Below are 15,197 nucleotides of genomic sequence, written 5' to 3' on the forward strand. Positions count from 1 at the left end.
ACAAAATTGCACATCAAAGAAAAATCATTTTATTTTTGAATTTTTTGGGAGTAATTCTCATATTGGGCAAAAATCACGTGCTTACAGTGGTATTAGACCTTCTTGATGTACACTACTTTGTTAGAATCAGAAAATTGAGAAGCTTCATCGTGAGACCAGAATATAGAAGAAGAGCGCTAACTATGTACTATAGATTTTTCATATCGCCACAAAATCACATTAGATTTGGCTTCTTTATTTTCTTTTACTTTTTTCTCCAAAGTATAAGATATTCTCTGTATATAACTTTAGTCTAGAATCTTTTAAAAGCCCAAGATCAAACAACTTTTCATTTTGATATGATATGACTGAGAACCAAAAGAATTGCAACAGAAAACTATAAAGTCTAAGAACAAGCACATCACCTTTCAAAGGTCCAAGATCAAGCAACTTTTCTTTCTGAATTGAGAAGAATGCAAATATGACAACGAACAATATCAACCAAGGAATTTACTTTTACAAGAGTTAGACAGAGTTTTCTTACCGTGATGTCATCCATAAGTCTTGAACAACTTGTACCATCCGAACCACCTAAATTAGAAAAAATATTTATAATTGCAGCAGGAACTCCATTCTGTTAAACATAATAAAACTGCATAACTTAATTTGTTGTACAAATCAATGGAAAGGAATGATATAGGAACGAGGAAGAAACAAAGATAGTGCAACAAGAGTAATTTATGGATTCGACTACTTTAATATCTTTGGTTCCATAATCAAAGAGTTTTCTTTTCTCTGTCTCTTTGTTTAATTCTGTTTAAGCAGAGGGTGTAGAATCATTCACTATTCAATCATAGGGCATAGAATCATTCGTTGTAACAGTATCACAACACAAGACAATGAAAATGTCATCCCAGATGAGATCTATTTTACAATTTTATACCATATTTGAGAGAAGCAATGACCCTAGAGTTCCAAGGACAAAAACATCAACTGACATTTCGATTGTATCAGCATTGCATAACAACTGCTGCCAGCATTCCAGAAACATTAGCAGTACCACCACCATCACCAATTCAAGCCGTAGAGAATGAACAGAATACCACAAAAGAGGAAAGTGATGCTACCACTTTTACTGTTGTGTAGTTTGAACGAAATATTTTAGGACCAAAAGCAAGAAATTGAAATACCTCATTACTTAGTATATGTGATGCTAGTGCCATCATGCTCTCTTTTAATAGTTTTTGGTCACGCATTATGGCTTCTCGATTTTTTCGCTCTTCCTCAAGCTTAATCTTTACTTCCTTTAGCTGGCATTCTACACTCTCTCGTTTACGACGCTCTTCTTCTACCTCTTTTTGTTGTGCTTGTAGTTTATCTTGAATTTCATTCATGGATCTCCTACTTGTTGAATTAACTCCCGAACCTTGACCACGACAATAACTTGACGTTTCTCCAACAACTTTCACAAATGCAGCATTAATAACTGGGTCCAAATCAGTATCTTCTTCAATTTCTTGAATTTGTTCAGCAATATATTCTTTCACCTTATCCTACAAAAAATATATATAGGCTTTAACGTTCAATATTTATTTCTACGGACTCACATTCTAGGAATAAGGATAATAGTCTCGCACGTACATGTAACTCAGCAGATGCATCATTAACCCAATGTCCATTCTTCATGTGAGTCAATTCCCAAAGTTTCTGCAAGTTTGGCTCTTTTCCGGTGCTTGTATCTCTCTACCAAAATAAATCAAATTATGTTATAAAATTAAAAATAACCAAAATTCGTCAAAATAAAGATATATGTTACCTGTTCAAAAGATATTACCTGGAAGGATTTTCTGCCGCAAATATGATTCATTTCTTGTTTTGCCTTATTGGTTTTGTTTCGATCACTCATTCTCTGTATTGAATTTGAATTTGTAAATATATTTTCTTGATGAATTATAAGAAGTAGAATAAGAAAATAAATAATTTACAAAGTTAAATCAATTTAATTTTGGCATATTCCTAATTAATTACCTTAAAAGTATCAGAATCGAAATATTCAACCAAGAATTTCCATTCAGCTTCACTAACATCGGTTGGCATGTTCTGCAAGCGTTCCTCCTTTATAGCATATTTTTTGAAATGATCATGGAGCCTACTACAACGATATCTATATAAATTATTAGCTGTTTTAAGGATAGTATCTCGATTGTGTTGTGTGTCTGGAAGTTGGAAGGTGTCCTGAATTCAGAATAAACTTAAGTGAGCTTACTTGAAATAGAGTTGTGATTGTCTGCCAATGAACCGAGGACTGTTTCAGAGTCAGCTTCTCTATATTTGTATACTTACACTGAGAGTTTTCTTATGTTTACTAAACCAACAAGAAAATTCTAAGGGAACAGAGTGAATTACCAGCATATGAGCAACAATCCTATCTTTTGCTATATCAGGAACTTCCTTCCAATTCTTGACATCATGCCTAGCATTATGCATAACTTTAACAGAGAGCTCAGTAATGAAATCATTAGCTCCAGGACCTACTGCTACAGTTCGATCTGGTGGAATAATCACCTTCAGCTTTCCATTGTCACTATCTTTGCGTTTCTTTTGGATTGAAAGTCCTGTTGTCTTCCCTCTTCCTTTTCTCTTTTTACCTTCAGCTATATATGGAAATATTTAGATGTATAGTAAACATAACATATACAAGCTAGAGTTTTTATAGGGCAGAATTTTAACAAATAAATTAACTTACCCGGTGGTGGGTTTGAGATTACATCAACAGTTTCATCATTGTTAGAAACATGCACATCCGTCATCATGATATGCTGCAACATATTAAAAAAAATTGTATTATTGGACTAGTCGAATGTACAAGTGACAGAAGCAAAATACTAAGAAAGAGACAATATATTTTCAGAAACCGAGAGAAACAAATCAATTGAAAGCAAAAATTATAAAGAAATTACAGAAATAGAAAAGAAATTAACCATTTCGGCAAGGTGATGGAAATATTTTTGTGAAGAAAGCGATTGAAATAGGCAAAATTATCTGACTAGTTGAAAATTACAACCAGTCATCATCCTCAATTTCATCAAACTCATCAGAAAGATATTCTTAATCTGCATTGAAGTCATCTCCATTTTCATGATCAGATTCATCAAAAGCTTCTAAGTCTACTTCTTCCTCATTACTTAGAGAAGGGGCATCTACACTCACTCCATCAATGTCTTCTCTTTGTATTTTAATAACATCATTGTCGGACTCTATTTAAAGATCTACTTCTCCTCTTTCAACCAAGTCAATCAGTTGATACGGCTCCGTTTTATCTTCTTGTTCGGGTAAATCAAACAAATTCCGTGGTCTTACTCTTACCACAGCATGCCAATTCTCATTTTGATCGTGTTTAACATAATACACAGATTGTGCTTGTGAGCCTAAAATGAATGGATCATTTGTATAATGGACTCGTGTCACATCTACACATATGAATCCATATTCATCCCTTTTATAACCTCTACTTTGACTACGACCTTGAGTAGGAACTTCAAACCAGTCACATTGGAATAATATGACTGAATTATTATCCAAATATTGGATCTCTAAAATCTTTCTTATCTTTCCATAATAATCAACATTTCCTGTATGTTCATCACTTTTCACAACTACACCACTATTTTGAGTTTTCAAACCTAGCTCAGATTTCATTGTTCGAAACCTAAACTCATTCATGATATATCCATTATGGCAATAAGCACGAGGATCTGGACGTCTTGCCAAAGGTAGTAATCCACTGGTAATTCGGCCATCACCATTTTATTTTAACTGTGCCACCTATAATATTTCAATTACAAACTCACAAACATTAATACTATTTAAAAAATATAATTTACAAATTATCCTAAATAAAAATAAACAAGCATTAAATGATATAATTTACCTTTTTCTCAAACCACAAAGGAAATTCCTCCTTGTGCCTCTTGAAAACATTTCTAGTATTCTCATTCCTTAATATTTCTAAGTGTTGCCTATGGAATGTGAGCATTTAATAAAATCAAAATAAATAATATTAAAACATAGTTGTTGAGATTTCCATAAAAATAAAAGGATGTAAACTAACTGAAAGGTATCTTACTCAATCCAAGGTCTGACTTCCTCACAATTTTGGAGGATATAAAAATGAGCTTGATTGATTTCATGAGTGCTTAAGTTTATCCAATCACCCCCTACTAAAGGCTTACCACGACAATTAAATACAGATAAACCATTTGGTTCGATATTAGAAGAATCAAAATTTCTATCCGGACGATTTTGCTTTGTCTCCATATCAGTCAAATATTTGGAACAGAATATCATGCATTCCTCAACAAGATATCCCTCGGCAATTGATCCTTCCGGGCGAGCTTTATTTCGTACATAACCTTTCAAGGTGCGCAAAAATCTATGACGTAAAAATAGATCAGTTTTGCAACAAATTTTAACTAGAAGAGAAACTAAAGGAATAGTTTAGAGGAATACGAATCCAACCTTTCAATGTAATACATCCATCGAAATTGAACGGGACCACCCAACTTTGCCTCCATTGCCAAATGAATTGCCAAATGAACCATAACATCAAAGAACGTTGGCAAAAACACACGTTCTAATTTACAAATTGTCACCCGTATACTTTTATCTAGTTGATCTAACTTCTCCACATACAACTCTTTAGCGCACAAATCGCTAAAGAATAATGACAGTTCAACTAATGGATCACATGCATCCTTTGGCAAAATCCCTTTGATGATAAGTGGAAAAAATGCGTTGAAACAAAACATGGTGGTCATGACTTTTAAGTCCGAAAATTCTTGCTTCCTTAACATTGACACAACGACTAATGTTAGAAGCATAAGCATCGGGAAACTTGACTTCTTTAATGAGCTGACAAAATTGAATCTTCTCAGTTTTAGACATTGTATAGCTTGCTGGAGGAAGTATGTACTAATTACCACTTTTTATTGGATGAAGGAGTTTTTTTTATTTTCATCTCTTGTAAGACCAACCCAGATTTTAGTGTGTCCTTTGTTTTTCCTTCAATATCTAATAACGTTCCTATCACACTTTCACTGATATTTTTTTCTATATGCATCACATCCAAATTATGTCTCAACAATAAAGTCCTCCAATATGGGAGTTCAAAGAATATACTTCTTTTCTTCCAATTGTCATATCTTATTGTATCTCGTTTTCTTTTTCTTGTGATGCCGTCAACTAACATTTGTGAGGATGTATTAAGTTGTGCAAGCACATCATCTCCACTCAAAGCTTGTGGCGCAAGTCTTTCTTCCTTTGTGTTATCAAAAGAACTTTTATTTCGACGATAGGGATGATTTATTTCCAAGAACCTACGATGACCCATATAGCATTGCTTGCGACCGTATTTCAAGTAAATAGAACAAGTATGTATATGACAAACCGGACAAGCTAATTTACCTTTAGTGCTCCAACCGGACAAAATACCATAAGCTGGAAAGTCATTAATTGTCCACAATAAAGAAGCACGTAAGAAAAAATTTTGTTTCATAAAAGCATTATAAGTCTCAATTCCACTCTCCCATAAGGTTTTCAAATCATCTACCAAAGGTTGGAGATACACATCAATATCCATACCAGGGCCTTTTGGTCCAGGAATAAGTAAAGACAACAAAAGATTTGATTGTTTCATGCATAGCCATGGGGGGAGATTATATGGGATCAACACTACCGGCCACATACTATAAGCATTACTCATTGAACCAAAAGGATTAAAGCCATCTGAAGCAAGCCCAAGCCTTACATTACGTGGATCTGAAGCAAAACTTGGATATTTTTCATCAAAATTTTTGCACGCCAAGGAGTCAGCTAGATGTCGTAAAACTCCATCATCGACTTTCTTATTTTTATGCCATCTCATATCTTCAGCGGTACGTTTTGTCATAAACAATCGTTGTAATCTTGGTATGATAGGAAAGTATCTAAGAATCTTTCTAGAAATTCCTTTCTTTCTCTTATTCGAATTTTCTGAAGCAACCTCTTCATCAGTATGTTCTCCTTTTCTTACCATCCATCTTTTCTCACCACATTTAGGGCATTGCTAAAGATCTGCATATTCCTTTCTATATAAAATGCAATTATTAACACATGCATCTATCTTCACATAATCTAAACCCAAACCTTTAATTATCTTTTGAACTTCATAGATAGAATTCGGGAGCATATTTCCTTTGGGTAAAACATCACTCAATAGTTTCAATAAAAAGTCAAATGAGGTATTACTCCAGCCATGTAGACACTTCATTTGAAAAAGACGCATTACAAACGAGAGTTTGGAGAACTTTTCACAATCAGGATATAACTTTTGCTCTGCATCTTTTAATAATCTATAGAAAATTTTAGCTTCTGTAGTAGGCTCTTCAGAACTAGACTCACTGTTCTTATCAAACTCATGACTATGAGTGGGAATACCACGATACAAGTCATGCAACATTTCAAAAGTGGAAGCATCATCATTTCTTATATCTGAATCTGTACCAACATTTGTTCCATCATCTGAAGATGAATCCGACTCACCATGATAAATCCACCTATCATATGTTTAATCTATTCCCCGTCTAAGTAAATCTGTCTTTACTTCTTCTCGCGTTTTCCAAAGAACATTGTTACACCTAATACACGGACATTGGATTCTTACACCAACATTAGGATTAGAAAATGCGAAGTTTAAAAATTGTTCTACACCATTCAAGTATTGAGATAACGCCCTATTCTTAATGAATATCCAGCTCTTATCCATCATGTACTTGCCTACAATAAAATATAAAAGTAAAACTATATGATTGTCTTTCTCTCTATTTTTTATTATCTGTTGTATCGGAAAAAAATAGATTAGAGAATTACTTAGAAACATAAGGCTTTGAGTTGAACTGAAAAGCCAAATAATTAGAATTAGTGGACAAAATTAGGCAAACAAAAGCTCCACTTTGAGCTATGCATATTAGGCAAATAAAATTTTTACTTTGAGACTCTTGTTTATTGTGGGAATCACGGAAGTATTAATGTCTAGACAGAGTATGTGCCCTTCTTAAAAAATCGCATAGGAGCACCAACGTGATTCGATTCAGCTATGGTTGGACAATTTTTCTCTTTCACACTTTCTCAGGAATTAACAGAGTGCAAGGGAATGAAATACTTATTTTCTAAAAAATTTCTTTTCTCAAAAAATAGAATAATATAAATACTTAGTAAAATAATGCATTTTTCCAAAGTTGAAAGCATCTACAATTGCAAATCACTCATACTACAACCAGTGTAACTAGAAAATACTCCACGCTTTTGATGAGTAATCCAGAATTTACTTTACGTCGGATTCAATAATAGCAATACACAACAACAACAACAACAACAACAACAACAACAACAAATCTAGTGTATTCCCACAAGTGGGGTTTGGGAGGGTAGTGTGTACGCAGACCTTACCCCTACCTTCAATAGGTAGAGAGGTTGTTTCCGATAGACCCCCGTCTAAGGATAGAATGAGAAATAATATATTAAATATTCTAAAGTCCAAATAAAGAAATCTACAATTTTTTATTAAAACTTCACAAGATGTTAGTACTAAATGAAGGACACTTTAAATGGATACATATATAGTGGCTTCAATATTCCACCTTACTGTTTTGATGAAATTTTTGAAATTAACTTTCAGAGTATTTTGGGTAGAAAAGAAAGGGTAGAACCATTCGTGGAATACATATATCTATTGAAGATTAGTAATCACCTGCCAAATTATTGAACGATTGTGATATCCAGGAACCATGACATAATCAGCATAGATGAATAGCAATAGACATGAATAAAATATTCAAGAACCAAAAATTAGACAGGGGACATAAAGAAAACTTATGAACCAGACCAACATCAGAAATAACATCAAGTAATTGATAAACTTCTCACAAAATTAGTATTAAAACTTGAAGTGTAAATCTATTGACCTTCAATATAATCTATTAACTTCGAGAAAATATTGTTTCACATTAATATGAAAGGCAACAGAAAAGATCCATAATTCATATGAAAAGCAACAGAAAAGATCCATAATGCTACACGTAACAACAGAAAAGATCCATTCATATAAAGAACAAGAAATTGGACAATGCTAAAAGAAAAACTTTATGAAAAGTTTCTTTTTGAAAACGGTATTTTCATTATTCGGTGAACCAGCAATCGATAAAGCAATTTGAATAGGGTTCTTACCGATTCTTTTCCGATCAGCAGTAATACGACGCAGCAAGGAGGATGAAGCAGAGAAGGAGCTCGTTCAAGAATAGCAGATAAAAAAAACCCTAGCCAGATTGGTTATTAGAGAGTGCGCTAAAAATTTGAGTAAAGTTATTAAAAGGGGAAAAGTTTGTCGCGTTTAATTTTGGCGGAAAACTGGAAAGTTTTAGGCCACAACCCACGAACCTTCTTGATAAAATATTATGTATTGCCAACAAAAAGATTTTGTTGTTGCAAATTCTGTTTATATTTTAAGTTTATATATTATCTTAAAAGTTCTATTAACTAAAATCAGTTGTTGCCATTTATTAAATTCGGCAACAATACCATAATTGTTGCTAGAATATTTTTAAAATTTAAATTTTATTATCTGAACCATAGAATATGGCAACAAAATTAATACGGTTGCCAACAATAAAAATTTGTTGCAAAAAAGTTTATTCTATAGCAACAAATTTGTGGAATTGTTGCCATTTATCCATTTTTGCCAACAATATTTCAGTTGTTGCTAAAACATTGTTGTAAATTCCATTTTCTTGTAGTGATCCCTAATCCCTCAGTCAAAGTTAGACCAAACACTTACCTCGATCCACAAGGCACTCACTGCTCAATATTATATTGAGATTCAATTAATTTTGAAAAACTGCTCCAATTTTTGTTTTTTTTTGCCAAAAATATATTCTATGAAATATTTTTTTTATATACAAATACAACTATGTAAGGTAATTTTTCTACTATAAGTTATTTGTTTGCTAAAAAGGAATTTCTGAAACCAAGGAATATTGGTTCTGTCATTATATAATGCTTATTAATTAAATAAAATACAAAATAAGAGGACAGTATATTTGCCACCGAGCAACAAATACGTAAAGCTAATTAAGATAATATAGCTCCATAATGGTATATGAGATATGTCGAACGAATTTTCTACTCCAGATTTCATGGTAGATGCATGTAAAATACATCTAATGTAATTAGCAATAACTATTCTTGCTAAAACATATAGAAGAACTAAAACAATTGACCAAACATATAGAGTAAATTTATATCTCCACAAAATCTCCAAATAAAGCACAACATATGTACATCCACTGTCGCCCTAAGTGTTTAAAAGTACGTGATGATTATAGCTACTTCCATTAATGAAATACTTAATTACTCCACAACTAAAATACATGCACTTTCAATAAAGAGTACAGGATGAACATCGTGGATCTCTTTGTTTCAGCATCTCATCAACCTTTAGAAAGTTATCAGTTAATACAAGGGCCAAAGAGAAATAGTGGAGTAGTATCTAAATAAACAAGAGATGCAATAATTAAACATGATGCATATAGCTAACTCTAATGAAACATTTTTATTGCTAACTTGTTGAAGTATATATAGAATAGTGATGAGGGTCATCAGATTTTTTAGTTTTTCCCGCCCCTTGATAATGATACATTAAAAACACTTAATTCCCAAGAAGAGCTATTAAGTTCACATCTGTAATTAGTGCCAAGAAAAAGGTGCATGCACCTTACTTATGTGATGTGTCAATGGCTAATTTATTGTACATTACAATTACGAATCTATTTGTTGTCTTGCTAATAGATAACTTACGATTCCTTATTCCACCGTAAATTTTGAAATACATATTCATATTTTATAGATGGAAGGTAAAAAGGCCATCCAACTATTAATGGGTATTTTAGTATTTTAACTTTTACTTTGTGGCTTATAATATACTAATAATATAGTATGATGATTATATAGTCATCCTCACAAAAAGAATTTTTCTTGTTCTGAATCCAACCTTATGCTTCATTAAAATATATAATTTTCATGGAAATGGTGGAGTCCGCCCGGCCCTTGCAGATGATCCGTTTTTGTTTGGTTTCTTAGTTCGATCGGTAGAACTCAGTGTTTAGTGGTAATTGGAGCGTGTATATATATTATATGTGCAAACTATAAGCATAAATAGAGTTATGTGTACATTTCCGAATTGATCATTTTATAGCTCACAATCCACAGTTAGCATTTAAATTATTTTTGATCCGGCTATATGAACTGAATTTGGCCCTATGATGTCAAAGCGAAAAGAAAAGATGCAAACCCTTAGAAGATGGAGAAAAAGGTACTACTCCTATATTAAAAAGACAGCCATCACTACTAACTGTCACTGAAGCTATCATTGCATGGATAAACCGAAGGAAGAGAACCACCAAAACTATGCACTATTAGAATTTAAACTTTATGAATCCTAAATTTTAGAATAGTAATATTATGTGTTAGTAAATTGGGTTCCGAATTTATTTATACATATTTACTAAATTTCTTGATATAAATACAAGATTTGAAGTAAAATTTCTGAATTACACCGAACTCGTACCTCACTAGATCTGATGCCAATTTTTAACGTGACCTAATAACAATGGATCACGAGGATTATTCGAAGAAGAGAGTGCCTTCTTCGACAACAACAATAACAATCTAGTAAAATCTCATCAGTGGAATTTGGGGAGGGTAGAGTGTACGCAGACCTTACCCTTACTCTAGAGGGGTAGGGAGGTTGTTTCTAGGAGACCCTCAGCTTAGATACAATGTGACAACAAAACCCAAAAAATAATCAACAACGTGAGAGACAATAAATAAATGGAAAAGCAGGAACACAAATATTATGCAAAGGTGTGAAATACAACATAAATTGATGGCAGTGCTAGACAAAACACTATCGTACTCGTCGGTACAAAAAGGGAAACTAGGACAAAGAGGAAAACCGCTCAACTACCCTTTAACCTACAACCCTGATGCTCGACCTCCGCCTTCCTATAAAAAGTCATGTCCTCGGAAATCTGGAGTTGCGCCATGTCCTGCCTGATCACCTCGCCCCAATACTTTTTGGACCGCTCTCTACCTCTTCTTGTACCTGTCAAAGCCAACCGCTCACACCTCCTAACCGGAGCATCTGTTTCTCCTCTGCACGGTGTCCGAACCATCTAACTATGAAAACCGCATCTTCATAGTTGTTTATTTATTTATTAAATTACCGAATTTGTTTCTCTTTGTCCATCTCCTGCATGTCTTTTCTGTCTATCATTAAAAGATAAGTGGATGGGGTACTTTACTGAGCTATCACCCGATTAATTGGACAAGTATTCAATCGATAATTCTTCGAAACTCAACTCACTGAATTAAACTTTGAGTGGATGTATCAAATCTGATTAGACAAGACCAGACCTTTTGTATCTAACTTTGAGCTAGACCCTAATTGGACAGATACGTGACTCCGGAACCAAAATGTGGTTCTTTTGAACTCAAACTATACAAATAGTTGGTAAAAAAAAATTACATTTTTATATATAGCGCCATAATATCTGGCACTATACAGTAACAGTAACGGCACCGTTAATGTATAGCGTCAGGTATTGTGGCGCTATACTGTAAAATCTGACACGCCCAGGTATAGCGCTACAATACCTGGCGCTATACATACATCATTAATGTATAGCGCCAGGTATAGTGGCGTTATACATACATATTCGGCCGGTACCCCCTATTAAATATATGAGTGTTAATACAAATTCAATACGCCAAAAATATACATAATTAACACAAATGAAAATTGAAGTTTACCACTCGTCTTGTGAATTATGGAAAGCAGGGTATAAATTATTTTCTCGCTGGAAAGCAGGGTATAAATTATTTTCTCGCTGCTCATTCGCCGGCGGTGATAAGTTTAAATCAAGAAAAACTCTTTCATCTGGAACCTGTCCGGCAAAAACTGCTCCAGAATAACCACTCGATGACTGGGGGTTATCTCTACTACGCACAACCTCGTTTTTTGGAACGTCTTCGACCTTCACGTACATCTCCAACATTGTGATTACAAGAAATTCTCGGCATTCGTCCGGAGTCCTCAGAAAATTACTCAAAATGTTAAACTCCGAGTAAAAAGCAACCCCTTGCGGAGTGACGGAATACGGATATCTTCCGGTTACTTTAAGTATCACTGAACATTTCTTCACACTCAGTTTTTTGCATAACAACGATATCAATTTATCGTACTCTATTGTAAGTGGCAATTTAACATGACACTGAGCAGGTAAACTGTAGCCCACAGAGTTATTCTCCATCACAACCTCACCCCCCAATATAATGAAACTCTTATTCTACGCTCTTCAAACATAATGAAAAAATGCTGGAGAATTTAAGAACAATAAACGTTTCAACAAGAGTTAAAAAAAATTTGAATGAATTTCTATACAATCCTAACCTCTTTATATAGGAAATGGCTAGCCGGGAATTTTTTTTTATATATAGGTATAGCGCCCAAAAAGTTGGCACTATACGCTTTTGAATTATTGAAGTCAGAAATTATTGGTGGGGCAAGGAAAAAGAAGTATAGCGCCACTATACCTGGCGCTATACATTAATGATGTATGTATAGCGCCAGGTATTGTGGCGTTATACTTGGGCGTGTCAGATTTTACAGTATAGTGCCACAATACCTGGCGCTATACATTAACGGTGCTGTTACTGTTACTGTATAGCGCCAGGTATTATGGCGCTATATATAAAAATATAATTTTTTTTACCACCAATTTGTGTAGTTTGAGTTTAAAAGAACCACATTTTGGTTCCGGACAAGGGTCCAACATGTGTGATTATTTGATGAAGAATTAAGTTGTACACGTGTCACCATCAACCAAAAGATTTTTGGACTGTTTCATGTATCTTTCTACTGATTTCCCAAAAAAGGAAAAAAGAGATTCAAACAACAAACGTTACATTTGAAGAAATTACAAAGGTAAAAACATCTCCACATGTAATATGTTCAAAACATTAGATAGATCATAAGGTAATGGCCAGTGGGTCCAATAATATTTAGAAGAAAAAAGTGAAGAAGTTTAAGACTATCATTTTATAAAAGCCAACTACAGTTAACTGTTTATAGTAAGCATGGATTTAATACCTAAAAATTATTGCAAGTAATTAACTTGCTACGAACAATTAAACGACACTAATTAATTATACAATACCGGAAACAACCTCTCTACCTCCTCAGATAGGGATAAGGTCTGTGTACACATTACCCTTCAGATCTCACTTGTAGAATTATACCGGATATGTTGATGTTGTTGTTGTTGTTGTAATTTATACTATACATAACTTACTGTAATTCATAAAGTACTTACATCATGAGAGTTAACTAATAAGAAAAGTAATATATCACTACTAGAAATTAGGTAATTTCCGTCCAAGGCTTTCCAACCGAAATCGATCGGAAATAAGAGTATTTGGTCGCAAAAGTCAACAAAAATTGCATGCCAGCAAAAAAATAAAATTTCCGACCGAAATTGGTCAAATATTTGGTCATACTTGCATATTATGTACAAAAATAATTATTTATTAAAAATTTACAAAAATTTCCGATCGAATTCGGTCGGAAATTAGTCAACTATTTGGTCATATGTACAAAAATAATTATTTATTAAAAATTTACCAAATTTCCTACCGAGTGGTCAACTATTCAGCCTCCCTTGTATATAATGTACAAAAATAATTATTTATTAAAAATTTACCAAATTTCTGACCGAATTCGGTCGGATATTGGTCAAATAATTGGTCATACTTCTATATAATGTAAAAAATAATTATTTATTAATTTTTTTTTCAAATTTCCGACCGAATTCGGTCGGAAAATTTGATATTTTTTGTTTCCCGCCCAAGACAAAAATTATATATATTTATTTAACCAACCAAAATAATTATAATTCAATATTTCCGACCGAATTCGGTTGAAAAAATACTTTTATACAAATTTAAATATAAATTTAATAATATTTATGTGTGTAAATAATAAAGAGGGTTTAAATAAATAATATTTAATACTTATATATGTATAGATATATAGTATAATGTAGTATATATACTAAGTTTGACAGACAGTCGGTCCGCAATTTCCGAACGAAATCGGTCGGAAATTGATAATTTCCGACCAAATTCCGACCGATTTTAATTGGACGGGAAAATGTTGGTCCCAAGCGTCAGAATGATGGTCGCAAACGTATATCAAACTTTATGAAAGTATATATATATACCGAGATGGTATCTTACGTGGAAAGACAGGTCTTTTCCTCCTACGTGCATGAGTTTTTGTGGGTTTGGCAGAAGAAATGCAAGTAACAATGAAGAAATACCTCAGTGGCGAGAAGAAAAAAGATTGTGCAAATGGACAAGAAACTAATTAATCTTCGATTTCAAAGCCATTTTGTCTGTCGTAGTCTCACGTCTCCAGATATGAGTGAAAGGTCCTAATTAATCCAGTGCTTATCTTCACTATAACGTGAGGACATAGAGAAACTGGCGCACTTAGAAAACATATCCCCCCCAAAAGGAAAGCCACTAAGGCAACTTCCAATTATCTCTTCACTAACAAGTTCTTTTATTTTGTTTGATGTTATTTGAAGGTGAGCTTTGGAGCAACAGTATTACACTAATATTAGAATAGGCTGCCTACATTACACCCATTGGAACGCTAGTGTCAGAATAGCTGCCTACGTTATACCCATAGGAATGCGGCCTTCTCGCATCCTGCTTGAACGTGGGATGCCTAGTGTACCGGGTTGCTCTCTAATTATTCTTTGGTGCTACTTTTTGGGGTTGGTTTAAGACTATAAGTCAAAGCTAGACAGCACTTTTTCCCCCTTTTTTGTGCTTTCATTGACTATCATGGATTTTCTGTGACATGAAGTGTAAATATTCATGCATGTTGCCCTAATAAATCACTTTACGGGGTTAGAACTCTGTCACCTCTCCCAACTTCTTCAAATGTTTAGTAATGAAGAAGACAACTGCAAAATCCATTTTGCTGTTGGAAATGAGTAGCTTGGAAATGAGTCAAAGCTACGTTGGAGTAACATGCTACACCGAGGGCCTGTGCACCCCGG

The 15,197-nt window shown here is 33.7% G+C and overlaps 1 protein-coding gene and 1 long non-coding RNA gene across 2 annotated transcripts; both read right to left on the reverse strand.

Moving 5' to 3' along the window:
- Positions 1-519: 519 nt before the first annotated feature.
- On the reverse strand, positions 520-2,466 carry LOC104214773 (uncharacterized). Its single transcript, XM_009764488.2, has 6 exons — positions 2,386-2,466; positions 2,008-2,214; positions 1,814-1,888; positions 1,621-1,722; positions 1,170-1,532; positions 520-570 (listed from the first exon to the last, which is right to left on the reverse strand). The coding sequence occupies exons 1-6, from the start codon at positions 2,464-2,466 to the stop codon at positions 520-522; spliced, it is 879 nt and encodes a 292-aa protein (XP_009762790.2).
- A 3-nt stretch (positions 2,467-2,469) lies between these two features.
- LOC138886921 (uncharacterized) lies at positions 2,470-8,304 on the reverse strand. The gene is made up of 3 exons (XR_011405879.1): positions 8,242-8,304; positions 2,726-2,798; positions 2,470-2,633 (listed from the first exon to the last, which is right to left on the reverse strand). It is a non-coding gene; the product is annotated as an uncharacterized lncRNA (long non-coding RNA).
- Between the last annotated feature and the right edge of the window lie 6,893 nt (positions 8,305-15,197).

This window comes from Nicotiana sylvestris, chromosome 3, assembly GCF_000393655.2.
Source record: "Nicotiana sylvestris chromosome 3, ASM39365v2, whole genome shotgun sequence".
Lineage (NCBI taxonomy): Eukaryota > Viridiplantae > Streptophyta > Magnoliopsida > Solanales > Solanaceae > Nicotiana > Nicotiana sylvestris.